Source organism: Ruditapes philippinarum, unplaced genomic scaffold (assembly GCF_026571515.1).
Source record: "Ruditapes philippinarum isolate M1 unplaced genomic scaffold, ASM2657151v2 ctg3187_1_1_1_1, whole genome shotgun sequence".
NCBI classification, from domain to species: Eukaryota; Metazoa; Mollusca; class Bivalvia; order Venerida; family Veneridae; genus Ruditapes; species Ruditapes philippinarum.
Window position 1 is genome coordinate 44139 of NW_026867231.1, and position 27972 is coordinate 72110.

General features: G+C 33.7%; 1 protein-coding gene across 5 annotated transcripts; it reads right to left on the reverse strand.

The window, feature by feature from the left end:
* Positions 1 to 3871: 3871 nt before the first annotated feature.
* On the reverse strand, positions 3872 to 27681 carry LOC132735359 (ADP-ribosylation factor-binding protein GGA1-like). 5 transcript variants are annotated; one of them, XM_060722296.1, is made up of 18 exons: positions 27529 to 27681; positions 21230 to 21390; positions 20736 to 20834; positions 19639 to 19797; positions 18577 to 18651; positions 18057 to 18137; positions 16952 to 17089; positions 15873 to 15957; positions 15344 to 15445; positions 14597 to 14611; positions 12769 to 12888; positions 10430 to 10554; positions 9348 to 9582; positions 8125 to 8263; positions 6609 to 6862; positions 5698 to 5861; positions 4999 to 5109; positions 3872 to 4377 (listed from the first exon to the last, which is right to left on the reverse strand). In XM_060722296.1, exons 1-18 carry the CDS (start codon positions 27569 to 27571, stop codon positions 4285 to 4287), a joined length of 2199 nt encoding a protein of 732 aa, XP_060578279.1. In that variant the 5' UTR covers positions 27572 to 27681; the 3' UTR covers positions 3872 to 4284. The 5 variants fall into 5 exon arrangements, with proteins under 5 accessions (XP_060578279.1, XP_060578278.1, XP_060578280.1 ...); XM_060722295.1 differs by having other exon boundaries at positions 8125 to 8269; XM_060722297.1 differs by lacking the exon at positions 14597 to 14611 and having other exon boundaries at positions 8125 to 8269.
* Positions 27682 to 27972: the final 291 nt, after the last annotated feature.

Consider the following 27972-nt stretch of genomic DNA (forward strand, 5'->3'; position numbering starts at 1 on the left):
AAATAATTTATGGATTTCAAAATTATTTCATTTAACATATGATATTACAAGTATTAAAATTATTATTTGCTTTATAGTCTAGACAGATGGAATAGGACACCAAGAAAAAAAAAGCCAAAAGAAAAGAAGTTAAAACTATATGAGCCGCGTCATGACAAAACCAACATAGTGGGTTGCGACCAGCATGGATCCAGACCAGCCTGCGCATCCGCGCAGTCTGATCAGGATCCATGCTGTTCGCCTTCATACCGTATTACAAGTAGAGGAACTGAAAGTGAACAGCATGGATCCTGATCAGACTGCACGGATGCGCAGGCTGGTCTGGATCCATGCTGGTCGCAAACCCATTATGTTGGTTTTGTTGTGACGCGGCTCATATGTTTCTCACACAGCTACATATTTATAGAATCAATAGAAAGAGGAGTTAGTATAACCTGCCTATTGCACACCCCAACATCTAATCTAACACCATAAAAATATTGTGGCTAACATTATATATACAATTAACACCCCTTAATTTATACCAACTATAAAAATAAACAAATACAGTACAAGATAGTGTCATCATTCTGTCACCTAAGTGCAGTAAAACTCCTATTACATTTATATATCTGTAGTGCCTAAAGACTTTATTTTCAAACCATGTCACTTGCAATAATACAATTTACCATATAGAATGTGATGTAGGTAAGTGACTGTGTCGAAAGCCATAGAATGTCCCAGTTATTAACACATTTGATACATCATGAGAACGGTTGAGAGAAAAATTTGCCTAGAAGTGTAATGATGATAATATAGGACATTGAAAACTAATGAGCTCTGATTCAGTTAGTATCTCCTATGTACATTTAAGAATCTGGAAACGAAGTCTCTATACAAACTACTGCAAACAAACTTTTAGTCCATGAAGTTGAGAAAAACTCTTTGTCCATGAATAGGAGAAAAGATCTTCATTCATGAAGTGGATAACTAGCCTGACAGCTATTATGCAAGGTTTGCTCAAGAAATTAAGCCGCGTCATGACAAAACCAACATTATGGGTTTGCAACCAGCATGGATCCAGACCAGCCTGCGCATCTGCACAGTCTGATCAGGATCCATGCTGTTCGCTATCAGTTTCTCTACTTGTTATAGGGTCTGTAAGGGAACAGCATGGGTCCTGATCAGACTGCGCTCAATTATGACTATAAAATATTTCCAATATATATAAAAAATATAAATTAATTTCATAAGGGTTTATAAAAAATTAAAGAAAAATATTCATAATTTAAGAAAGCTTTCCTTATCTTACTGAATGATTAATTGTCCAATTTTAAATGAATGAAATTAATCATGAATTATTGATGGTATTAAATAAGTAAACCTTTATTTAGTGGAGATTAAGCTTGGTAGAGAAGGTAAAATATTGAAGACAACATGACCCTGTTAAGAAATGATATGATAAAAGATAATATTTGTTACAGAGTATTATCTGTGGTGTATAACTGTTGAGCCTGCTGGCAGCAAATGATTCTACCCTTACAACCAATGTACACAAATTCAGCCTGCACCTCTGTGCCGTCTCATCATGGTCTCGGTTGTTTTTTTCAAATTATCCCTAAAATGAATGGTTTGGTCGAGACTGACAGATGGTCAAGTTCATATAAGATATTTATCATGGTCAAGGTTAATATGTAAAGCAGTGCAATGTAAACCACAGGCAATTAAATATAACACAATTAACTATACACAGTAACAAGAAAAGTAGAAGTATAAATAATGATTCAAATATACAAAGAAATGGAACAAAATTTGTACAAACATGAAAAGAGTGAGGACAGGAAAGAAAGCTATAGTTTAGATAATATATTACTGAAATATGAACAATATAATGGGAGATTTCTGCTCAAAATGACTGCTTTATTATGACAACATGGAATAACCTGAATGGTGATGATTAGAACTTTATTTTGTGTACCAAAGCAATGTACAAGCAGCTATACACATTTCTTAAACCATTAATTAATTTCTTATCTTAAAATGACCCTTGTGCCACATTGTTCATTGAATCATTCAAGACATTCATTCATACCCCTGGAAAATTATTTTTTCACTCATTCAGAATAAATATGGTACAAACAAAATGAACCATGTACTTTAACGCCGACATACCATTATTGAACAGATGTCAGACAGCTTAATTAAAAATCTGTATAGAATAGATTAAAAATCATAAAATGATCAACATTTTTTAATACATGTATTAAATGAAAGTCAACAATTTTTCCTCTTTGTCAATAATAATTTATAATACCTACTGAATTTATCCCTTTCCAGTACCTATTAGTGTTATTCACTATTAAGTTACTTGAAGTGGAGAAACAAGTTTCAACAAGTGTTGTTAAAAACCTACACCATCTTTTTTTAAACTAATAATAAAAATATATGTCAGCATTCACGAGTTACTGTTGTGTATAACTGTAATATTTACAGGGCTGCCAGCATCAGTTGAACTTTTTGTCAGGGGTTATTATGGTGGGTAGGCACTCTTGATCAGCAATCTAATTGGCTCAGCTAGCAATCCTGAGTAAACTACAATTAACCAATAATATAGGAATTACAACTTCTTTGACTTTTGAACTAAGCCTGCAAATGTTAACAACTCAAGTACATTGTACCTACATTCCATTGTTTTGTCAATCTACAGTGTTACATTGGTACAGACCAATAAGGGCAAAATATATGCTCACGCTCCCCTGAAGTGGTAGCATAAAAAGTGTATTTTCTTTATCAAACAAAAGCCATCTTTTTGACATGGTCATGTGGTAACATGATATGTATAGATTTCTGTACAATATACAGAGCTCAAGTTGTAAGCTGTGAACCTAACTCTCTACCAAAGCTCATTAGCTCAGCTCTATATATTTTGATTACAGCATGACTTAGGAAACAATTTTCAGAGGTAGAATCTAGCCAAGACCACTACAGCAGACAATGATTTTTATTCTTTAATTTTCACTACATAACCTGAAGCCATAAATGATCTGATAACATACTGTATCAGCGGATATTTATGCGTGTCGGAAAGTTGGCAAATTTAAAATTCAGAACATTTCGCATGAGGAAATATAAGCAAATCATGCAAAGGTAGGATTTAGAGACAAATTAGTTGATATAATTATTTATCTTAGAGGTAATTTAGATTTTTTGTCAGTAAGCGAAATTAGCCAATATTTCAACATTTCCGAGTCACTAAATTAGTCACGTATACAGTAGCTCCCAAGAAATAATTGACCTTTTTCAACATGTGTAACTGTTGAGAAAAATTGCAGCTAAATTAGCAGATAATACTGTTTGGAATGCAGGATGTTTCCTGTATAATAGACTGGATCTAATGATTCAGATAAGCAAAATAAAACTTCATTATACAGCACTCTCCCTCAACTTTTCAAGTTTGACAAAAAACTGCATCTCTTATATACAATACAATTACATTTAAAGCAAAAAGAATCAAATTTACATGCATACATCTGACATTTGTGTAAGACTGTTCAACAACAGATAATATGATAAATACTTTATTTTAAAGAAGTAATGTTATTACCTCTTGTGGCAAAAATGTCATACAACTTTGAAAATAATGTGTTTATTTTATCAAATTTTAAAAATTTATGAACAAACAAAACAATGACAGGCCTTAAAGTTCTAATCAATAACTTCAATTCATTATTTTTCAAGCTTTCATGTAGCACAAAGAATATTTCTGTTTTCAACACAGTCAATATGTTCATTTTGGAAGAAACCATAAAGAATTGGTTATTTATGTAAATGAAATTTAAAAGTTGTTAATTTCATTCCCCTTATCCTCAAATTTGACAAGCCCCTATTCTAGAAAAGGAAGTTAGACTAAATATTACTCCCAAATGAAAATTGCAATACTTTTTACCTCCAAAATGGAGAGCTACACTTAAGTTAACTCCAAAATTATAGAGTTGCTGTATTTCAACCTTCAAATTTGAAGAATAAACTTTTTTATATATCCACAAATTTTGTGTAAAATCCTGTCAAACCATGTCCAAATAACATCCTTTTCAGCACAAGCATATTTTATAATCCCTTTTCATTGCATGACCATACCCCACCCCTATGGTTTTCCATGAAAAATTCAAATTTCTATGTACTTCATATACAATATCACAGCTCGTTTTTCTTCTTCTTTTTACACAATCTCCATTATCACATTGATAGTAACTTTAGAATATTGTAAATCCTGTTATTTATTTTATGTAAATCATGTGAAGTTCATCATTGTACTGTAAAAGTATCAATATCTCCAACATCAGTGTGAATTTCATTGCTTATTGAGTACGATATCTTGTATTTTAATCTGATCTTTTCCTGAAAAACAACAAATAAACACACGCATGAGCAATGAGACGAAGGGTAACATAGCTCAAATAAATAAAGGAAAATGAACAAGTGTATGTACTTTCAAGGCAAATGGTTCAATGTACTTGTTTAGTTGATACTTAATTACTTTAGTTTGATTGTGTTGGAATCTGTAAGCTTATTAAACAAATTCATTGCTGGAACCAACCAGTACTAAGCAATAGGTGTATAATTTCTTGTCAATGGAAACAATGCCTTGCCATTGATGGGGTTTGATCCCACATGGCAAGCAATCCTCAGATTACTAGTCTGACATGTTGACCATTTGGCCACGCTGTCACTCACATAATGTTCTTGAAATTAAGAAATTAAAGATTTCTATGAACCAAAATTCTGATAAACAGGAAAACAGACTTACTGCCCTTCTTTCATCAAAAGAAGACAGAAAAGTTATAAAACTTAAAGTAATTAAAATTTGCACCATTGTTAAAAACACTTGAAAAAAACATTGTTCAATACACTTGAACAGAATAAAGTGTCTAATTGACGCCTAAATTTTACATAAAATATTTAAGGAGTAATTAACAGTATAATTGGCCTTTCAAAAATACTTAGAAATTTAAGATTTACCTTTTGTGGATTAGCTATAAGCATAACTTGAGTGATGGCAGAAGGAGGGAGTATAGGGTTAAATGCTGGTAATTCCGTGGCTGATGGTGGTTGTAACTTTACCTTCATTACCTGTAACCAAAATAATGAAACATATTTTTTCTACAGTAATTTTTAGTCAACTTTTGTGATTTATATTAAAGTTATCATTAATTTTTTTCCACTTAAGGATTTTTCACGTTACTTTTTAATGAACTTCCAAATGATGAATTAACTCACAAAATTTAATTTAAAGGTGAATTTACTTGCAAGAACATTATAACAAAACAACTAAACATTATGCATTTTTACTAATGACATCCACTGCAAGTTTGTTTTTTCAATATAATTCAGAATTTAAAATTTTGACCGCCATCTTTATTCTGTGAATTGGTGTTACTCAGCAGACTTTTATAGATAGTTTCTTTTACAGCTGATGGAAGTCTGAGATTTCATTTAAAGGCTGATAACTCTGCCTTTTCAAAATATATTCCTAATGTTTAAACTTTCGTTTTTCAGCTGCGGCAAATGCAGTTGTCAAATTGTAACAACATCCTGTGGATGTGGCACCCTGTATCAGGTGTTTCCTTCTTTTGTTTTAGGAAAAAGCTAACTTCCAACATCAATCTAAACACTTGTTCTACACCAGGTGATAAAAATTTTCTTATATAGTTAACATACCTTTGGTACAGCAGCCTGGAATATGAAAGCTTTTACAGGTGACGTATTTGTACTGAGAACGGACACGACCATCACCACCACATCATCTCGAGGACGGTCCTTGGCAACCATTATTAAAGCTTTAAGTCCATTTTTATCATAAGCATTCACTGGTGGAGCAGTGCCTTAAATTATTATCAATATTTTCATCAATTTTATATTAATTTTCAGATTTCAGAGGTATTGTTTTAAAGCAACTTTATGGCTTTTACTAGTGAAGGAAGACCACATGTCTCTCTTTATCAAGTCTCTCTTCATACAGCATTTTAGTCAAATAAAGGCATGTGAGCCGTACCATAAAACATCTAGTCAGCCAGCTGGATAACTCCCTAATATGAAGGAATTCATAGTCTCCAGTTGGATTCAAACCAACAGTGGAAGGTGGCAAGTGACTTAAAGTTAAAACCAGTGATTTTCCTACTTATATAACAGACTCTGATAAAAAGGACTCTTTCCAATTGACATTTTCTTAAAAATCATTCAGTTTCCCCAAAAATCCGAACTTAAACCAGCTTTTTAACTTCCCAAATCAGCAATTTTAGCGATAAATTTTCCCAAAATCAAGAGGCTACAGCCTCTTCCCAATAAAGTGAGAAAAATCACTGTAAAACCCTTAGTCATACGGACACTAGGTCAGCTCTAGACTTACAAAGTGCAAAGAACTCGCACCTCATAAAATTATAACAAGTTGGTTTTATCTGAGAATTTACCACTAGGAAACTTTGATTTGATTATGCTATTTTGTTTTTCACATGGAATAATGTTATTAGAGGGACTCATGTCTATACTGCACCACAAATTAAACATTTCTATAATTATATACAAAACAAAGCTTTAAATTAACACATTAGTAATTCAACTATCATACAAACCTGGCTGTATAGTTTCTAATGGAACAAACACATCTGTAAGTGGTCTAACTTCTGATGATTTTGGTGTAGAGGGTGATGAACCAAGCAGAGTGGTGTCCCCTGATCCTGTAACCATGGAAACTGGAGGAGGATGGGTAGCCATAGCAACAGATGGTTGAGGTGATGATTGAATGGGTTGTACAGGTTGAATTGGGGCTGGTATACCACTCTGAGAAGAAGCCATTTGGTTTAAAGGGATTTTTCCGGGCTTCGGCCTGCAATTCAAAGAACTTCCTAACATAAGATATGAATGATAACCCTAATAAGTTAGCCATCCTAAATTTAATGCATTGTTTGGTATATGATCAAACATAGAATTAAAACAGATTTCCATATCATATTTCAGACATTTTATTGTTTTATGCAGAAACATAAAATAAGCTACGCTTTGTAAGTCGGAGCAAAATTCAATACAGTCGAACTTCGTTCGCTCGAACTTGGAGGGTCTGTGAAAATTTGTTCGAGAGAGCGGTAGTTCGAGCCAACCGAGGTTGAACTATTATTACATAGAACATATGTCTAAAGGTTTTCCAGCTTACATAGGTCAAATGATAAATACGTCAATATAATTGTTGTTAGAACATCTGTTTGTCAATTACGTCATATTAAGAATTATTATCCTATTGAAAACAACATTAACGGTACACTGTGTTAATCTATATTCATGCATATTGTAATTGGTTGAGTTCGATTGGGTGATCATTATCCAAACTGTGAACAATGTTCAAAATGTATTTACATGTCTACTGTGGAATTAATTTTATTTCAAACAATGAATTAATTAAATATAAAAAATATCATTTTACAGCAGCATATATTTGTAGTCATTTACTAAAATAAACACGTACAAGTATCATTCTATAAATAGATTACACTGACAATTCACGATACATGAACCACGGTTGTAATTAAAGCCGTCCGGGTAAACGTCATTTATTTATTGAATTTTGCGCATTTCAGGAGTTGCTTTCTTTTTATCGTTACTAAAGACGGCAAATATACAATTTTATCATAACAAACAAATTGGTTAAAACACCTTTTATTTTGAATCAATTAACCTTAATTGCCTTTGTCACGATCACGAGGTATTAAAAACATGTGTCAACGACTGTCAATTATTTAGAACCTGTCGACCCGCAACTTCTGTGTCTGTTTGTGTTCGACAGAACAGGTGTGATTTACACTATTTTTCTGCCGAAGGGACCAGAGATCATGTTCGAGAGTTTGAGCGATGGGTATTCGAGCGATCCGAGGTAGAACAATATATATTATATAGCAATTTTGCCGGGACTGGACGATGAGGTCGAGCGAAAGGAGGTATTCGAGCGATCCGAGTTCGAGCGAACGAAGTTTAACTGTATATTGTCAGAGTATTTTATTCCAATCTTAAACACAATAATTTATTCTGTAATAAAAAAACCTATTAAATGTTACATTCATTTCAGACAAAGAAAATTCTCATTTTTTTTATACTTACGTCTGATTGAATGAGTAGTTGGCCGTATTTTGTGTTAAATTTTGCTGCATAAGGGTCTTGCCTAGAACATCCAGGTCCTCCAATGCTTTCCCTTGCGACTCGGGTAGCTTCTGAGCTGGTTTCATATCAAATACTGATCCTGTAACTATAAAATATTCCTATTAAACCTTAACTTCGTTTGTTTTGTTTTGATTGGGTTTTACGTCACATCGACACAGTATAGGTCATATCGCGACTTTCCAGCTTTACTGGTTGAGGAAGACCTCAGGTGCCCTTCCAGGCATTATTTCAGGCACGAACGGGCACCTGAGTAGAACCACCGACGTTCCGTAAGCTAGCTGGATAGCTTCCTCACATAATAGAATCCAAAGTCCCTGTTGGGATTCGAACCCACAGCGGTGAAAAACCTTTACTTTGCTGATAGCGAAAAAGTTATGGACTGAACACAAAATATACCCTGTAACAGACTATGTTAATCTTTGACCTCCAACTGTGACCTTGACCTTGGAGGTATGCGACTGGTTAAGGAGCATGACACAACGTTTTATTATTGTGAAAATTTGTGCCAAATAATTTTAAAATTTCTTGATCTATGAAAAAGTTACGGACCGAACACAAAATATACCCTGTAACAGACTATGTTAATCTTTGACCTTTAACTGTTACCTTGATGGCAGGTGACTGGTTTTTGTGCATGACACATTGTCTCATTATTGTGAACATTTGTGCCAAGTATTTTCAAATTCCTTCCCGGTAAGAAAGTTATCGAACGCACACGACATATACCATCAAATAGACAATGTTGACCTTTAATCACCAAGTGTGACCTTGACCTTGAAGGTAGGGGTCCTGTTTTTGTGCAAGACATAAAGTCTTATTATAACAAACATTTGTGCCAAGTTATTTCAAATTCCTTTGATAAATAACATAGTTATTGGCCGGACTCGAAAATGTGACAGAGGACAGGTGGACGGACGTCCGGCTGAAATGGAATAAGGGGCCATTTCTTTTGTTATTTTCTTTGGTTTAATAAAGGGCCAATGGCCTGGGAATCAAATCTCTTGTTAGCTTTTGTTCTGTTTACAGTTAAATGGCCCTCTATTCCTATTCCGTAGTGCAGACAGACGGATGGACAGACGGACAGAGGCTATTCCTATACCCCCCTTTTTTCTTCGAAAAGGAGTGGGACGACAAATACCTTTGCTTTGAATCAAACAACTAACCTTGAGTAGCTGGTATCTGAGAGGTTTGGGGTGGTAAAGATCTGACCATACCACTGACTTGAGGCTGCACAGATGGCTGACTGAACCCCATGGCTGGCTGACCTGGATTAAAGCCCATCTGACCAGCAGGTTGACTAAATCCCATACTACTTCCAGTAACTGGTGCTGACGCCATGCTAGTCATTTGTGACATTTGCTGATTCATTGCAAAAACATTGGATGGAAAAGCAGGGGTCTGAAAACCAATGAAATTATACATCATTTATCAAAATCAAGGTAGTTCCTTGCATCAATTAAGTGAATATTTGATCTGTGATGCTTTATGAAAGAAAACACATCTTAATAATCCGTCATGTGATCATTTTCTACTTTTGGTTTACATTGTAATTGCCATTTTGCAATATTCTAGCTTTTACTTTTTGAGCCCATGATCCTTCCAATGCACCACTACAGGAAGAACTTTTGGAAGAACAACTACCATTCTACAAAACTAGTGAAAATAGCTTATGCACCTCAAATGACTTGAAGCAACAGCATCCAAGCGAATGTGATTAATAATATATGTCATATGTTTGCGGTTCGGACTGGAATATCCGCCTGAGGGCATGTCCCCTCAGGACTGATATTCCGATCCGAAACTGCAAACATGTTAGATATTTTTTCTTGCAAAGTCTACCATATTCCATCATAAACATCAAAACTATTTTCCATGGAAATTCATGTCATTGCATCTGTAACTATTTTCTAATTGAATTACAACTACACTCAGAACAGCGAAATGACGCCATCCTTAGCATGCAGTATCATTCTCAAATACGACAAAATGACGTCATTTTGATGTGTTTCATTGATAAAATGTGCTAAAATGTCGCAATGGTATAGCACACCACTCATCTGGCACCCCCATGCCAGATGAAATTTCCGACAAGGGTAAAACTAACAGAAACACCATTTTGCAAGAATATAGTGATACTGACTTGACAGTCAAATATTTTCTATGTCAAGTGATGGTATCTCAAGACTGTCAATGGTAACTACACAGGGGTAAAATATAAGTAATAGAGGTTTCAAGTATTTTTTACCTGCTGCGATATAGAGGCTGCTGTTGAAGAAAAAATTTCATCAAGGTCAGAAAGAAGATTGTCTGCCTTGTTCCCAGCTTCTGCATTATTTTGGGTACCAGGTGTCGCAGGTGGGGACTTCAAACCTTCAGTAATTTATATACATGTATCTATTTATGTCAATATTACACAAAGCACCAAAAAAACTTATCCCATAACAGATTTTTAAAAAAACATGGAACGTTTAGGTGTAAATAAAAAATAATTACCTTTTTTCTATTTTGAATTGGTAAAAAAATGAAATGACTTCATAAAGTGACACAGTAATCCAATATAAAATCAGAATTAAATTTAAGCAATAAATCAATGTTTTAACACAAAATCATGATAATTTATGATCAACAAATAATACCACACAATATAATCAAACAAATAAGTCGTCAACTTCATGCAGTAACCGATCACAGACAATTGGGCTGTGGCGCTCCAAATACCTTAAAATCCAAATAATATTATTCTAGTCATTGAAATAAGAAATTTTTTCAAAACAGCTTAATATATTCAGTTTTTATATATATATATATGATAAATATTATGTGCTAGGATTCACAAATATATATTTTATTTGGATTTTAAGGCATTTGGAGCTCCACACCCCAAGTGTCTGTGTGACGGATTAACTCCTATTGAAATTTAAAAGGAGTTAACCCGTTAGTCGTTACTGTACTAAGATGACGATATATGAGCTGCGTCACGACAAAACCAACATAATGGGTTTGCGACCAGCATGGATCCAGACCAGCCTGCGCATCCGCGCAGTCTGATCAGGATCCATGCTGTTTGCTTACAGACCCTATAACAAGTAAAGAAACTGCTAGCGAACAGCATGGATCCTGATCAGACTGCGCGGATGCGCAGGCTGGTCTGGATCCATGCTGGTCGCAAACCCATTATGTTGGTTTTGTCATGACACCGCTCATATGTTACAGGTTTCAATAATATTTGCTGGAAAAAAAAAAGACCACCAAACTGCAGCATTTGATTTTTTTCATGTGAGCTGTTATAATTTGTTAGCAATTTTAGTAAGCCTCTTGTGTCATCCACACAATATCTTCATTTATGCAGATGTCCACCATATTTGCATTTCAATTGAACTTTTTTCAATTAATTTTTCATCAATGAACTGTTTTTAATGGGTTAAGTTAAGCAATTTAGCCTAATTTTTGTAAACAACAGGTCAGCGACACTTTAAATCAGAAATAGCTTTATGCAATTTGTCTATGTTAAAGGAAATCAAATTAAAAATTATTAAAGAACATGTTACAATATTTTTCCTGATTCTGGAGCATTTCACTTATTTTTCTTTCAATAAATTTTCACAACTGAATCATACTTTAAAGGAGGCTTTCACACTTAGTTACAAGTCCTACTTTAGGTATTTCTAAAAGGGGGATGTGCGACACTTTGTAATAAATGTAACAGAAAAGCAGTGCATAGAAATTTGTTTCATATATATGTAAACTACCCTGCTTTACACCAGTATTTTCATAACAACAGCATAAAAGTCACCAATATTTTAACAAAATAAATTCCCCATTTCTAATAAAATATGATACCAGAGTGCATGCATTTCCCAAAACCATTTAGAAACAGAGATAAAGTCAATTTGAAAAGTAAAAAACTAAATTATAGTATTACATCTTTCAAAGGTCATAGGTTAAAGGCTGATATGCTTGTAACTAGTCTTACAAAATGGATTTTTCAATGCCTTTTCAGTAGTATAAGAGCATAGGCTTTATCGAGTTATAGTTAGCTGCTGATAAAAATTTAAACAATTTAAACAGCTCACACAGAGTGACATAGGAGCCACAGTAGCTGTTTTAACGTTTAATTTTTTCTTATAAGCGTGTCCAACTAACTTAGTCATTGATCTTATTTTTGTAAGCATGTGTTGTATGTAACAAAATAGAAGTGACATTTAAATGAATGGTTAAATTAAAACTATTGCAGACAGATTTATCTGAAATAAACTATCTAAAATTTTCAAATATGATTAACTTTTGTAATATGTTCAAGATATGTGACATGTTTATCATTGATGTTTATGTATTAAGATGACATACTTATGTATAAAACTAATAAAATTTCTGTTCTGCTCTAAAATTTTCAAATATAGGCTTCCTAATTGGACCAAAATGTAGGACAAAGACTAAAACGGTAAAAGCTTGTGCATATACATTTGTATTAACAATTTTAAAAATATATGTAATTATACAAGCATAATTAAAGGTTAAACAAATACCCCTGGAATAAAAAAACACATCAAGTCAACACACATATTTAACAAACAGGAAAGTTACCTAGAGAAAGCATTTCATCATCTAGAAATGAGGAGGCAGTGCTGGCTGGCTGGTTATTGTTCAAGGTGCTAGGAGAGGGTTGGAACTGTTCCAGGTTCAAATCTACCAAAGAGCTACTGCCTGTTCAGAATCAACAAATATGCATATATAACTTATATGTGTAGCTCCTATGATAAAACCATCACCTTAGTGCAGTAACAAGCTAATTCCTGTTAAAATATATAAGAAGTTAACCAGTTACTGCATTACTGTAAGGTGATAATATATTTTGTAATGGGTAGATTTAAGCAATCTATTTAAAGGCATCGCAATACTGTTATGCTGAACCATTTTGAATGGGCTGACCCTGAAATTTCCAAATACTACAATTGCAAACCCTAATTTGATCCCTTTTTATGGGTTCAAGGAATATATTTTCCCTAAAAGGACAGTAAACATACCAATTTTTAAAAAAAAATACCATTTTCCCCCTCCTAATAAAATACATAAACCTCTGTGGAGTGACTGCAGGTACTTTTCTTTTCATTCCCTCTTATGGACTAAGGAAGCCCTTGTCTAAATGATTTATCATCAGGCGCATATGTTAAGTAGCTACTTTTAAGTTATTTAGGGAGTTATTTACTTTCTTTAAAATGGAAATGTACCAAATAATATAAGTCAAGTGTTCATGTAATTTGGATGGTAACATACATTTAAAATCCAGAAACAAGAGGCCCAGAAACAAACTGAATGTATAATATATACTTATTCCTTGGAGGCAAAATCCAGTTTTTAATCATGAAAAAAGAGTGTAAAGGTGAAGGACAGGGTAAGGTTTTATATGGTTATATATTGGTAAAATAAAAGTAATGCTTTATACAAGTATGCTGACATTGAAATATAATATATAGATTTATTTTGCTTAAAATTTACTAATAATTTCAACATTCAATTATTATATAATGAATAAATACATAGTTTCATACTTTATTTCCATTTTCTTTTTAAAAAAAATGCAATTTTGTTGTCTGGATATCATAATATATTGTTCGTTTAACAGCATTACTTTTATTTCAATAATCAAGAACAAATTCTCTATGGTTACACTAAGGATAATCCCCAACTAAAATAAAATGTGTTGACCAACTATATAAACATCATTCTTATACAGATTAAAATAAAAACAAAATAAAATAATATTTCTTCTCTTTAGTCAACAATTTTAACAAAACATTAGAAGTGTAAGTCCACACTGTTTTTCCCCCTATATCCTTTCAAAAGCTCATAATCTTACTTCATCATATACAACTTAGACATTTTCAAAACATGAAGTTGTTCATATGTTATAATACACATATGCACATGTAAAATGAAAATACATAATGTGACCATGTGATGATATTATATATTAATATCAAGCTCAATCTAATCCACAAATTATATAACCTTCAGGAAAACAAGACCAAGTTTGTTGCAGATCCATCCAATGAATCAGGAGAAAATGTTGAAAGGTTATTAACCACTTCTACATAGCCTTCATGGTCCATTAACAAGGTCAACCGGCACAATAAGCCCATTCAATTTAATGGCACATAGTTTTTAGGAGAAAACCTGACCTATTCATATAAGATCACAGTGGGAAAAGATTACTATTGGCGCCAGTCATACATAAATGCATTATGCCTATATTGACAAGTTAAAAATACAAAACTATGAATGTTAATTAGCAGCGTTATCCCGTTATTATTTTATTTAAAGCTTAACACCCCTCCAATTCAATTCAGGACTATATATTTGGGTTATAAATAAGCTTTCTAACAGGATTCTTTTGTAACATTATTGTTATTACCTTTCAAAAATTCCTCTGAAAAAACGAAATGACATATAACACACCTTCCACAATATAAGTTCTTAAAGACAATACAAATGTTATAAGATTTCAGTAATGTTACATGTAGTAGACATTGCAAAAACATTTCCACATGTCATCAACTGACATTTTTTCTTTTCCTGGTTATTTCTTGATTTCTCTATCCCTTAAGTTAACAGTTACAGTCAAGCCCATCCTAAATCTTAACTTTTTATATTCAAAAATAGTCAATGAACAAAGCTGCTGAAAAAAGACATTTCTTCAATTACACAGATATGTGGCTGTGCACATTCTGACTAAATGTAACAAAAGAAAATAATAATAATAAATAAGCCGTGTCATGACAAAACCAACATAATATGTTTGCGACCAGCATGGATCCAGACCAGCCTGCGCATCCGCGCAGTCTGATCAGGATCCATGCTGTTCACTTACAAACCCTATTACAAGTAGAGAAACTGATAGCGAACAGCATGGATCCTGATCAGACTGCGCGGATGCGCAGGCTGGTCTGGATCCATGCTGGTCGCAAACCCATTATGTTGGTTTTGTCATGACACGGCTCAAATAATTTAGACCTCAACCATTAAGCCATGGAGGCTGAAAGTATATAAAGCTTGCTAATGAATTTATTTCTCTAACATATATAACACTGATTGTGTATCTCCATAAAGCTTCATGCTTGTTGCTGATCTTAGATAAAGGTATACCCGTGAAAGTATTTACCTCTAGAATTTTCTGTCTGTCCATTCTCAGTGATACCTTCCACTATTTTCTTGTACTGGGACATAGTCAGGGATACTTCATCATTGGCTTTTAGAATGGTATCTGAATGAAACATGATAATACTCATAATGTAAACAATAAGTTAATATCTGAAGTACAAATAATATTACATAACCTGAAATACTGACACTTCAAGCCGTATCAACAAGTGATTTCATGTAAATGTAATTTCTGTTTATACACTAACATGATACTATAGAAAAACATATACTTAAAGTAAAATAATACCAACAAAAGATAAAAGAATTTTTTACATGAATATATAAACAAAACAAGTGACTCACAGAAATTTAATTTTATAATAAGTTATACTAATATTTACTTCAGAAGTTTGACATTTTAAATTAAAGCAAGTAAAAAAAATATATGCAGCAAACACTGTAGTTTTCAAATTATTTTACGATGTCATAAATACAAAGTTCAGTCGGATCATTATAGTTTAGAGCAAGTAATAATTTCAAACACTTACTAAGACCATCTGTGTCAGATTCCTCGGTCTCACTGGCCAGACGAAACAACTTGGGTCGTAACTTCTCCAATGATTCATACAACTCCTGAAATATCAATACCCATTATGTTAATCAAGATTATTTATTGATACATTCTTTACTGGCCTCTTTTTTTGAGTATGGTAGTGGTCTTTCACTCGGATCACGGCATTCAGCCATATTGAATTTACCAGAGCACAGTTCAGCTACTGCATCGTTCCTGGGCAGGCTGTCAAGCAGTTTACCTGTATTAGTTGCCTATAGGAACTGAAATTTCTGTACATGCCAGAGCAGAGGTTCAGTGTGAATGACCATAGAAAAGATTTCATCATCAATTACAATGAAAGTGACCAGCACCGTTTGGGAATCGAACCAGGGTTGCCCAATTCACAGTCCATCGCTTTATCTATTGAGCTAACCAGATGTTTATTTATGTATGTTGATATGCTAGTAATATTAGTCTTTATAGTCTTAGCAGGGAGGGAAATTTCTTAAATATTGCTAATAAGACTACAAACATATATTCTTAGCTCAAACTCACATCTCAGGTATTTGATTGGTCAGAAACCAGCACATAATGTATAATGACCAATGAACATCCAGAGATTTGAGATAGAATTCAGAACCTCAAGGTCTGCTTGGATGCATTTTGTGGAAACATATCAAAATTTTCTTTTCATACACTTAAAATTTTACCATTCACACTACATTATATCAAGTTAAAAGTTGAATGTCAAACATTCTAACAAAAATAACAGCATAGCTAAAGCTACTAGAAAAATATGTATTTTTAAAACAATTTGATATTTTGTAGCAATGTCAACTTTAGCCAATCTAGAAGTGCACAGTTAATCCTTACTTTATACCTGTAAGGATAATTTAGAAAATCCATATTTAAATTGAATTGAACGCTCAAAAACATTTAGTATTTAATTCATAGTTTACATTTGGCAAAAGGCGGAGGCTCAAAATTTCTTTGATATACAGAATGAAAAATTGAAGTTTTTTTTCTTAGTCTTTCCCTAAGTTTGATTCAAAACACAAAACAAAAGGGACACACCTTCATCATTTCTTTCTCAGAATCTGTAGATGTTTGAGGATTAAAGTGGTTTGTCATCTCATGTAATAATTTAGAGTTAGCGTGTATAGTCTCCAGCTCATTGATCCTTCTTGATACTTTCTCCATTCTTTCTGTGTCCTGAAAACACACAGATAGTAAGTATATGTGTATTATAATTCCATATCAGGTTATGAGGCAAGGGGGCATCGGTAACCAAGTGTTTAAGGTTGTTGACTTTAAATCATATTTCCTGTCATTGCAACAAGTTTGAATGCTGACAGGGAACTAAGGTGCCAGCTCTTGCCTGAAATAATACACAGGGGCAACTGAGTTCTTCCTCAATAGAAAGTGGCTGTATAACATCTTGACATAAAAAGATTATAAGGCATAGTGATGTGAATTTTAGAACATATCTAAAGATTTATCTTGCAATATTCACAGTATCATGATGCAGTGACACTGAAATTAAATACAATATAACTGGGATGACAATTATTCCAGAAATTTAAATTTAGCAGGATAAAAAAAAAACATAAAGCAAAACTTACTGATAGAAATCTCTTGGTTTGTACCACACATACTTAGATTCAATACTTTATGGCATGAATTAAGTTTACTTGAAAGCTTTCACACTAGAAAAAATCATTCTGTACATATCATTTAAAATTTGCCAATAATAATTACCTTTGCAAAACTGATTTTATTTTAATAATCAAAACTATTTTCCCTTATTTTAAATATATCTTTCTTTCAATCATCACTTTGTAAATTTGATCTCTTATCTCTTATGATATGAGCCGTGTCACAATAACACCAACATAGTACGTTTGAGACCAGCATGGATCCAGAGCAGCCTGCACATTAGCGCAGTCTGATCAGGATCCATGCTGTTTGCTATCAGTATCTCTACTTGTAATAGGGTTTGTAGGCCAACAGCATTGATCCTGATCAGACTGCACGGATGTGCAGGCTGGTCTGAATCCATGCTGGATGCAAACCCACTACGTTGGTTTTGTCGTGACACGGCTCATATGTAGCTAATATCTCTTGGTATTTAGGGAATGATTAAGATATAAATATCAATCACTATATCAACATCAGTTACCTGTTTCACCATGTTCTTGATAAGTCTATTAGCTGCTTGTAAATCTTCTGGATTCTTGCTTTTTAATAATTTAGCCAGTGTCTGAAATATGTTTATAAGTCATTTACTGCATCAAACATTAGAGTACAATTAAAATCAATCAAATTTTGTTTCTAGTTCTTTTTGTATTTGCTTTAACATTTGTTTTATTATGGCCATTTAATTTTAAATATTAGTTACACTTTCAGATCAATATAGTTCTCAGGTACAATTTAAGTACATGTGTATTTAAATCTTCAATGCAATAAAATAGTCCATACTGCAATATTTTAGCCAATTACATCTTTCTGATTTTGTTAGAGCCACTTTACCCTAACACGACAGAATACCATTATGTACAGTCCATAAGCATGTTTATGTATTAAACAATAAAAATGTTGACAGTTGTTAAGTGTGTTGCAGACTGGCCTAAATCTATACCAGGTCAAAGGTTTAGCACGTTTTGTTTTAGCACTGTAACACTTAAAAACATATCAAATACCTTTGCTTTTTCCTCATCTTCAAATGGGGCTCTTCTGTCTTCTTCAGGAACAGGCTTTGGTATAGTCCCTGTCTCCTGTATAATATAAAACCTCCAAAAATATAAAACCTACAAAGTCAAACTCTACAAGATTGATTTATCATTCAATATACTGCTGAATTTGTGTAATATGCGTTCCATCTTCTGTACGGCCTTTACACTTGAAGTCCCGATGCAGTGATGAACTGCACCGTTCTTCTAAGGTCCTCTTCGCTGCCCCATAGCTTTAAGATATTTCAGTATTAAAATACTAAAATTGAGCAGCCAACAGTATAAAGCCTTGTCAGACTGCATGGATGTGTGTAAATTGTGCATGTGTTGTTGTTGTTGTTAAACCCTTTTATCAACACACATACAGGGTTCTTACAGACATTCATTGCTGAAATTCAAGCTTCTTTTAAGCATGTTTCCCTATTTTACAAGCTCTTTTTGTCGCACAAATGCCACTTGTTACCAATAATTACCCTGAGTAACTAAAACCAGTCCTTGTGATAAAACATTGAACACTTTATTTTGACTACTTTATCGTTTGAGCCGTGTCACGACAAAACCAACATAATGGGTTTACGACCAGCATGCATCCAGACCAGCCTGCGCCTACATTTTTTACCTGATCAGACTGCATGGATGCGCTGGCTGCTCTGGATCCATGCTGGTCACAAACGCATTATGTTGGTTTTGTTGTGACTACTTTTATCATTTTACATAACACATATTATGTGATATTTTACAATATGCATTGTCATTTTTATAGATTTTAGTCTTAAGTACTCATAAACTATTGGATGATTCTCTAGACCATAGAAGCAAGTTTTATGTGTTTCAACAGATGTGCCAATGAAAACAACCAACATTGCTAAGGGTCATGGGGAATACAGTATTTTAATCTACAGACTAAAAATACAATGATTTTAACATTATTTCAACAGATGATATGGATAAAGCAACATAAAAATAATAATGAAAACCCTGCAGTAGCTTTACCATTTTTTAAGTAGGAGCGTAAGAAAAAACCTTCCTTACCTTATCCATATAAACTGGGTCTTCTTTTACAATACCCTGTTGTTTCAACATCTGGTAAGCCTCACCCACCTTTGGTTCATGAGGTAACCCTTTGTTCCAGCAATACAATAACTCTATACATTTCTTTTTCACCTTCTCTGTGGTTTTATTTCCCAAATACTGCAATATATACATTTATTATCAAAAATGTGTGTACATTTAATAATAAACATTAATGCATTTGTGAGTATAAATAGCAACACAATAGTTGTCAATAGGACAGCAAGCTGGGTTATTCTCAGTGCTTGATAGTAAAACTAGAGACTGGATAATAATCAGAAAGGGCAATAATTCTGTCAAAATCAATGTAAGAGCCATGGTCCTTAAACAGTGACCTCTTATTATGCTCTTAAATAAGTGTGTGAAGTCTCAACCAATTACCTTCAGAATCTTCAACCAATTTTTTTAGAAGTTTCTGATTTACCAACTTAATTGCACACAGAAACTTAACTAAAATGTGACAATGCGAACATGAGTGCAACAGCTCTCTCTATTCTTCAAACAGTTGAGCTAATAATTAGGATTATGAGTGTCACATGACTGATTGTGAGTTTGTATCTTCATTATCGGCTGTTTCCACATCAACTGATAGTTATAGGTTTCTAGAGTATACTTTCTTGCTGTCAATTCCCTTTGTTCAACAGTCTGTCTGTGGAAAACTCCAACCTTAACTATAGGACCTTCAATGTATCAGCTCACACTTTCATTCATGAACACAACATACCTCATAATAACAGTTTATTATTCTGACATACTGAAGCCTAAATGATATTTATGGTACAATTTTTTTTTTCTATGACTATGAGTGTATCTATACTGGTAGAGGAAGACTCCTTGCCTTAAAATGGGAATGAATGGATGCCAGTGTATAATCACTAGCTAAAAAACTTCATCTTATGAAAGACTTTTCTAGCAGGATTTGAGATAACAAAGAAAAAGGACAACACATTTATAATAAAAGCCATCAACACTTTGTAAAGGATCCTTTTCTTTTTAAGTATATATTGTAGAATGGAATAAATGTACTTAATATACCAAAAGTATTTGAATGAGCTTACCTTTGGAGATATAACCTTGATTATTTCATTCAAGAATCTAAACTTTCCAACCTCTTGATGAAAACGTTTCCCACAATTTTTTACGCAGGATTCCAGTGTCTAAATAGTATAGAAAATAAAATATTTTTCATATGCTTATATACACTCAAGTTATCACCAAAAAGAGATAACATTGCATTACTCCAAGTAGAATATTCAAGTTTCAACTTTCCAACTTTACTCGTGGAGGAAAACCTTAGGCATGGATGTTTTAATAATGCATGAAATTTCAAACTCTGGGTTCCAGCTAGTCAAGAAAAAGGGAGATGACTCCTCCCTTCTGACAAAGTAAAAATAAAATTGTTTTCACAAGACAGGAAGAATGGATTTTAAATTGTATCAATATTCTAAATTGTGAATCAATATTGAATCAAATGTTGAATATTAATGATATGTTCAGATCATCATCCTGAGAAATAAGAAATAAAATTTTAATGTTTGTGTATGTAAGTTACCTGTAAAGCATATAAGGATTCTCTTTCTATAGGAGACTGTATTTTATGAGCCAGAAGTCTGATAGCATAATGTGGACCTTCTAGTTCGTTGTTCACTTGATCAACAAACTTTAACATGGATTCTTCATCTGCCTCACGCAGGGCAGGGTTTGTAGCTGCATCTAAAATGAATGTATGGTTGAATGGTTATTTAATTACAGACAGTTATCATTCCATGTATAAAACAATGCTAATACATGTATATTTGCTTTAATGTAACTCAGCAAAAATATACCATCCATCTCCTTAACTATTTCAAATATTGTTTGTTTTGAATCAATTTAGCCACAGCTGCCATTATGTCAACATGAATGATGTTTTAACTAGCAAAGACACTTATTAACTGGATTTATGAACAATTTTATACCAGCCTACAAAATAAGTATCAAAATTAAAAATATTTCATCTGCAGGATACCTTGTGGTGACAATTTTACAGAAAACAAGATATGTTTGTAAAACATGTATGCCCCCTATCTGCAGCCAATTAGTCATGTGATAAGGTTATTATGCATGACTTCTGACCCAGTGATCAAACAATTAATAAGGGTTATCAAGTATCTACTGGTCATGACCTTAACCTTTGACCCCTTGACCCAAAACTCAATAGGGGTCATCTGCTGGTCACGACCAATCATCATACAAAGTTTGAAGTTCCTAGGCCTAAGCGTTTTTTAGTTAATTGATCGGAAACCGTTTTTACCTACAAGGTCAATGTGACCTTGACCTTTGACCCCAAAATCAATAGGTCATCTGCTGGTCATGACCAATCACCATACCAAGTTTGAAGTTCCTAGGCCTAAGGGTTCTTTAGTTATTGATCGGAAACCGTTTTAACATACAAGGTCAATGTGACCTTGACCTTTGACCCCAAAATCAATAGGGGTCATCTGCTGGTCATGACCAATCACCATGCCAAGTTTGAAGTTCCTAGGCCGAAGCGTTCTTTAGTTATTGATCAGAAACCGTTTTTACTTACAATGTCAATGTGACCTTGACTTTTGACCCCTTGATCCCAAAATCAATAGGGGTAATGTGCTGGTCATGACAAATCACCATACCAAGTTTGAAGTTCCTAGGCCTAAGCGTTCTTAAGTTTTTGATCAGAAACCGTTTTTACTTACAAGGTCAATGTGACCTTGACCTTTGACCCCTTGACCCAAAACTCAATAGGGGTCATCTGCTGGTCATGACCAATCATCATACAAAGTTTGAAGTTCCTAGGCCTAAGCGTTTTTAGGTAATTGATCGGAAACCATTTTTACCTACAAGGTCAATGTGACCTTGAACTTTGACCCCTTGACCCCAAAATCAATAGGTCATCTGCTGGTCATGACCAATCACCATACCAAGTTTGAAGTTCCTAAGCCTAAGGGTTCTTAAGTTATTGATTGTAAAGCATTTTTACCTACAAGGTCAATGTGACCTTGCCCATTGACCCCTTAACCCCAATATCAATAGGGGTCATCTGCTGGTCATGACCAATCACCATACCAAGTTTGAAGTCCCTTGGCCTAAGGGTTCTTTAGTTGTTGATCGGAAACCGTTTTAACCTAAGAGGTCAATGTGACCTTGACCTTTGACCCCAAAATCAATAGGGGTCATCTACTGATCATGACCAATCACCATATCAAGTTTGAAGTTCCTAGGCCTAAGGGTTCTTTCGTTATTGATCGGAAACCGTTTTTACCTACAAGGTCAATGTGACCTTGACCTTTGACCCCTTAACCCCAAAATCAATAGGGGTCATCTGCTGGTCATAACCAATCACCATACCAAGTTTGAAGTTCCTAGGCCTAAGGGTTCTTTTGTTATTGGTCAGAAACCGTTTTTTACCCAAGAGGTCAATGTGACCTTGACCTTTGACCCCTTGACCCCAAAATCAATAGGGGTCATCTACTGATCATGACCAATCACCATACCAAGTTTGAAGTTCCTAGGCCTTAAAGTTCTTTAGTTATTGATCAGAAACCGTTTTTGCTTACAAGGTCAATGTGACCTTGACCTTTGACCCCTTGACCCCAAAATCAATAGGGGTCATCTACTGATCATGACCAATCACCATACCAAGTTTGAAGTTCCTAGGCCTTAAGGTTCTTTAGTTATTGATCGGAAACCGTTTTTGCTTACAAGGTCAATGTGACCTTGACCTTTGACCCCTTGACCCCAAAATCAATAGGGGTCATCTACTGGTCATGACCAATCACCATACCAAGTTTGAAGTTCCTAGGCCTAAGGGTTCTTTAGTTATCACTCGGAAACCATTTGGTCTACGGACCGACGGACCGACAAGTGCAAAGCAATATACCCCCTTTTCTTCGAAATGGGGGCATAAAAATAACATTTTAATATATTCTTTCAGGAATCAGGTTATTTAGAGGAAAATCACATGGAATTAAATTCCTACAGGGAAGTCAAAGGTAGGGTGTGTGACTTGCCGGTAAGTTTGCATTCATTAAATTTTATTGTTCTTGATTAACAGATCAAAGGCAAAGGAATTATGAGTTATACAAGAGCTGTCCGTAAGACAGCGCGCTCGACTTTTTTATTGCTTGCCAATAAAAAAAGTTTTTGCAGTAAAAGGCAATACAAGAATCTCTGTATTTTTAAAGTGAACAATGGCCATGAGCATTAAGATATTTAGTGAAGAATTATTTTACTGAATTGTGTGATACCCATGAACACTGCAGCAAAGTTTGAAATGTTTAAGTCAAAAGAGGGCTGGTAAGAAAGAAAAAAAAACTGAGTTGAGCCTTAAATAAATTTAATAGTATTAAACCCACTTTGAGAGAATAAGGTATTTTTACGTCACTCAGAACACCTTGGTAAATGACATAATAACATAATTTTTCAAGAAATCTATGCCAAGGAAGCAGTATATTTTTTGTACAATCAGCATAATATATAGATTTGACTTTGTATGTGAAAGTATTATAGTTACCTTATAATACAAGTAATAGATAAATTTTATCAAGCTTTTTTAGATGTTGTCAGTTGGTCACAAGTGGATCTCTTTCACACAGGCTGTGGGTGACTGGTTACTTTTCGTGGGTCCACTATGTAGATAATGCGTTGTAAACTGATATTTGAATTACATGAAGGAAGTTCAATTCATTATTTAATGCCGGGGCGAGTAGGATAGCTCCCCTTTTCATAGAAAAGTCGAGCTAAAAAGTGGACTGGTACTAAAAAACTTAACCAAGATTCTAAGTCGATAAAAGGCCTTAATTTTTAAAACAAATCCTTGACAGAGTTACCTTCTCTTGCGTACAGATGGGGGTAATGATGTGAAATAGCATTAAAAGTTTCAAAGCAATATCTCAAAGGGTTAAGGCAATAAGTGGATTTTACCCATATTCAATGTATTTTCTAAGTCAAAAAGGGGCATAATTCTGTCAAAAACCTTGACAGAGTTATGTCCTCTTGTCTGTTGATGAAGGTCGTGATGGTAAACAAGTATGGTCAGTTTCAAAGCAATACCTCCAATGGTTTTGAAATAAAGTGAGGTGGTACAAAAAACTTAACCAAGCTCAATACACTTTCTAAGTCAAAAAAGGGCCATAATTCTGTCAAAAACCTTGACAGAGTTATGTACTCTTGTCTGTAGATGGAGGTTATGATGGTGAACAAGTATGGTAAGTTTCAAAGCCATACTTGTAATACTTCTGAAATAAAGTGGGGTGGTACGAAAAACTTAACCAAGGTGTGACGCCAACGCCGACGCCGACGCGAGTAGGATAGCTCCCCTTTTCATAGAAAAGTCGAGCTAAAAATGAAGGTTCTTGTTTTGGGTCTTTTTTTTTTTTTTTGCCAATTAAATCTGACCTGTTCATAGCTCAAAAACATATAACTGTGTCTATTTGACATTTGAAGCTTTACAGAGTATTCCTGAAAAAAAAAAACTGACCAAATTTAAGTTTAGTAACCTCTGTCTAAAGCTCTCACATATTTATTAGCATTCATTTACAAATGGCATATGACTATGAAATACTAAAGAAAGATCCAGTAAATAAGCATACAAAATACCTTTATGTTACCTTAATATACTGATTACTATACACTTTTATGAAGAAATTTTTCCAGAATTTTCTTTCTTACTTTAAATAATAATACTTCAATACCCTTTTCTTCATTATACTTACTTTCAAACATGTTTTTATTTTATAATTTCAGATACAGATAAAGACTGATTGGAATGTATTTCTTTTGTCATTGTCATGCCACTGACTTAGATTTAATGGGAACTTTGCTGCCCAACTTAACCTGGCAAACAACTTAACCCGGCAAATGTTACAGTTATTGAGCTGCAAGCTTTTATGATTACTGGCAGTAAATTATATGTTAGCTGTGTTAATGTAATAAAAATGTAGCTACCAAAATAAAGTTGGATATTGTTTTTTGTATATTGTTTTTCTAAATATCTTATGCCTTTTTAATTTAAAGTGTTCCATACTCAGCATAAAAAAGTAAGTTTAGTACTGACAATTAAATTCTGGTTATTTTGCAGTACCTTTATTTGAAAATAAAATACAGGCATGCAATTTCCACCGCAAATAACTGGCGCAAAGAAAAAATCTGCCATTGCTTTGCCTAATTTCATATTAGTAAAATGTTTATCTAGTTCTGTAATCACATTACTTACATTAGCTTAGTTTTCTATATTTATTATTCAATAGAATATCTAAGTGACAGGTGTAAATGTCATTTACATACCTGCCTCTAGAAGGAAAATATAAACATGTAACAGTAAGCTCGAGGCCTGCTCGCAAAGCGAGCTTTATGGTAACACGAGTACCTGCTAGATAGTGATGGTTTTGAAAACTTTTGTCTGAAGTACTGAACTGACACATCGCAAATTTTCGAATTACAATATAACAATAAAAACCGAGGTTTTCTGATTGAAAACGGAAGCGTAGAATGGTGTCCTGCGCACTTCTATGTGAACCACAACAGGACAGGGAACCAAAATAAATGGAAGCAGTGTGTTAAATACAGAATGACAATTATAAAACGAAAAATGTAAAATAAAAATGAATTATTATTTTATACTATTTCACGGTAAAAGTAAATCGAGCTCGCTTTAACTTTAGGCTTTGCCTTTTTCATATTAATAATCAATTCTATGGGCATATATTAATCAAAATACCATTTAACCTTATATAAAGAGATTTTAAATAATCAAAGTATCAAATTTATTTTGGGGTAAAAAATAGGGAGTCAACTGTCTTCAAGTATGCGGTCCTGGATCATGGACGGTCACAAAATTATACATTTTATACACATAAAAATTATACGTGGAAAGTCCAAGCGGAGACGGCTGTAGCGCTCTTAGATAACATGTATGGCGCGTATCAATTCAAATGAAATCAAATTAAAAGTAAATTAAAATTTCAAAAAATATATATCCTATACCTAATGAGCTGTGAAAAATCCTTAGTTAATTGGGTGCCGCCATTTTGAAATCCTTTTGAGCTAAATATAGATATCACAGCGCTTTAAATGAGCGTCTACATAATTCAGACTATTGCTAGCAGACGCATGCTTAATAACACTTCAGGTGAAAGAATGATGTACAAAATCAGAAAATAAACATTCACTTCATTCATAAGAAATATAGTAACAATGATAAATGTAAAAAGTTACTTTTAAATCCTTTTTGATAAATAAGCACATTAAAAATAACGTAAAAACAACATATGTGATTAGAGATTAACAGAAAATGGTGCATGGGAATTTCCAAACTCCGATGCATGCGCAGAGGTCCCTCTTCCGATGATAGGTTGAACACCACCAATTTATTCGTTTCTGTTTACGGTACAAAATACCTGCATTTACTTATTAACGAATTGCATGATAGATCTGGTTAACATGTACACTAAACATGTTATGCTTAAATCATAAATCATAAGAGCTTTCGGTGCCATAGCACCTAATTTCATATCAAAATTTTAGTCTCATCATGTCTGCATTCTCAAGTGTAGCAAAGCTGTAAATAATCAAATCTTTATTATTTCTGAAATGTTCAAGGACACAATTTTACTCACACAAATCTCAGGAGAATTATGGGTTATCAATCTGTTCTAATTATTTGCACTTCCTACTAGTGGGTGGGGTATGTTGAATTTATAGATTTCAACCAAATTTACACTTGCCTTCAAATAACCATGGCATTTACATAAATGGCAATAAGGGTAAGTCATTCATTGAATTTCATACATCTATAAAGTCCAAAGATAAATAGATATTGATATAAACTCATACTTAAAGAAGCTTCCAACGTCAAATCCTCTTCCTTGGTCGCCATTTTGAAAATAATCACGAGACGTTAACGAGAAATATCGTTGTCGTCCTCACAAGACATGAAATTGCCGGATTTTTAGTAAAATTTTATTCACTATGTTTACATATACAATTTCTCTATATTTGGTTGTTTTTCAGACTTCAAATACATGATCGTGTTTTTGTTGGTTTGTTTTGTTGTTGCTGCTGCTGTTTTTTTAATCACTTTCGATCATATTGGCAATGATGTATGTCTGTATCTATATAGGCCTAATCATATTTTTATAAATCAACACAACGTGGATTATTTAGCTGGTTACAAATAAATGCCTATCAGATTGAATGAATGAATAAATGAATGAATGAATGAATGAACGAACGAACGAACGAACGGACGGACGGACGAACGAACGAACGAACGAATGA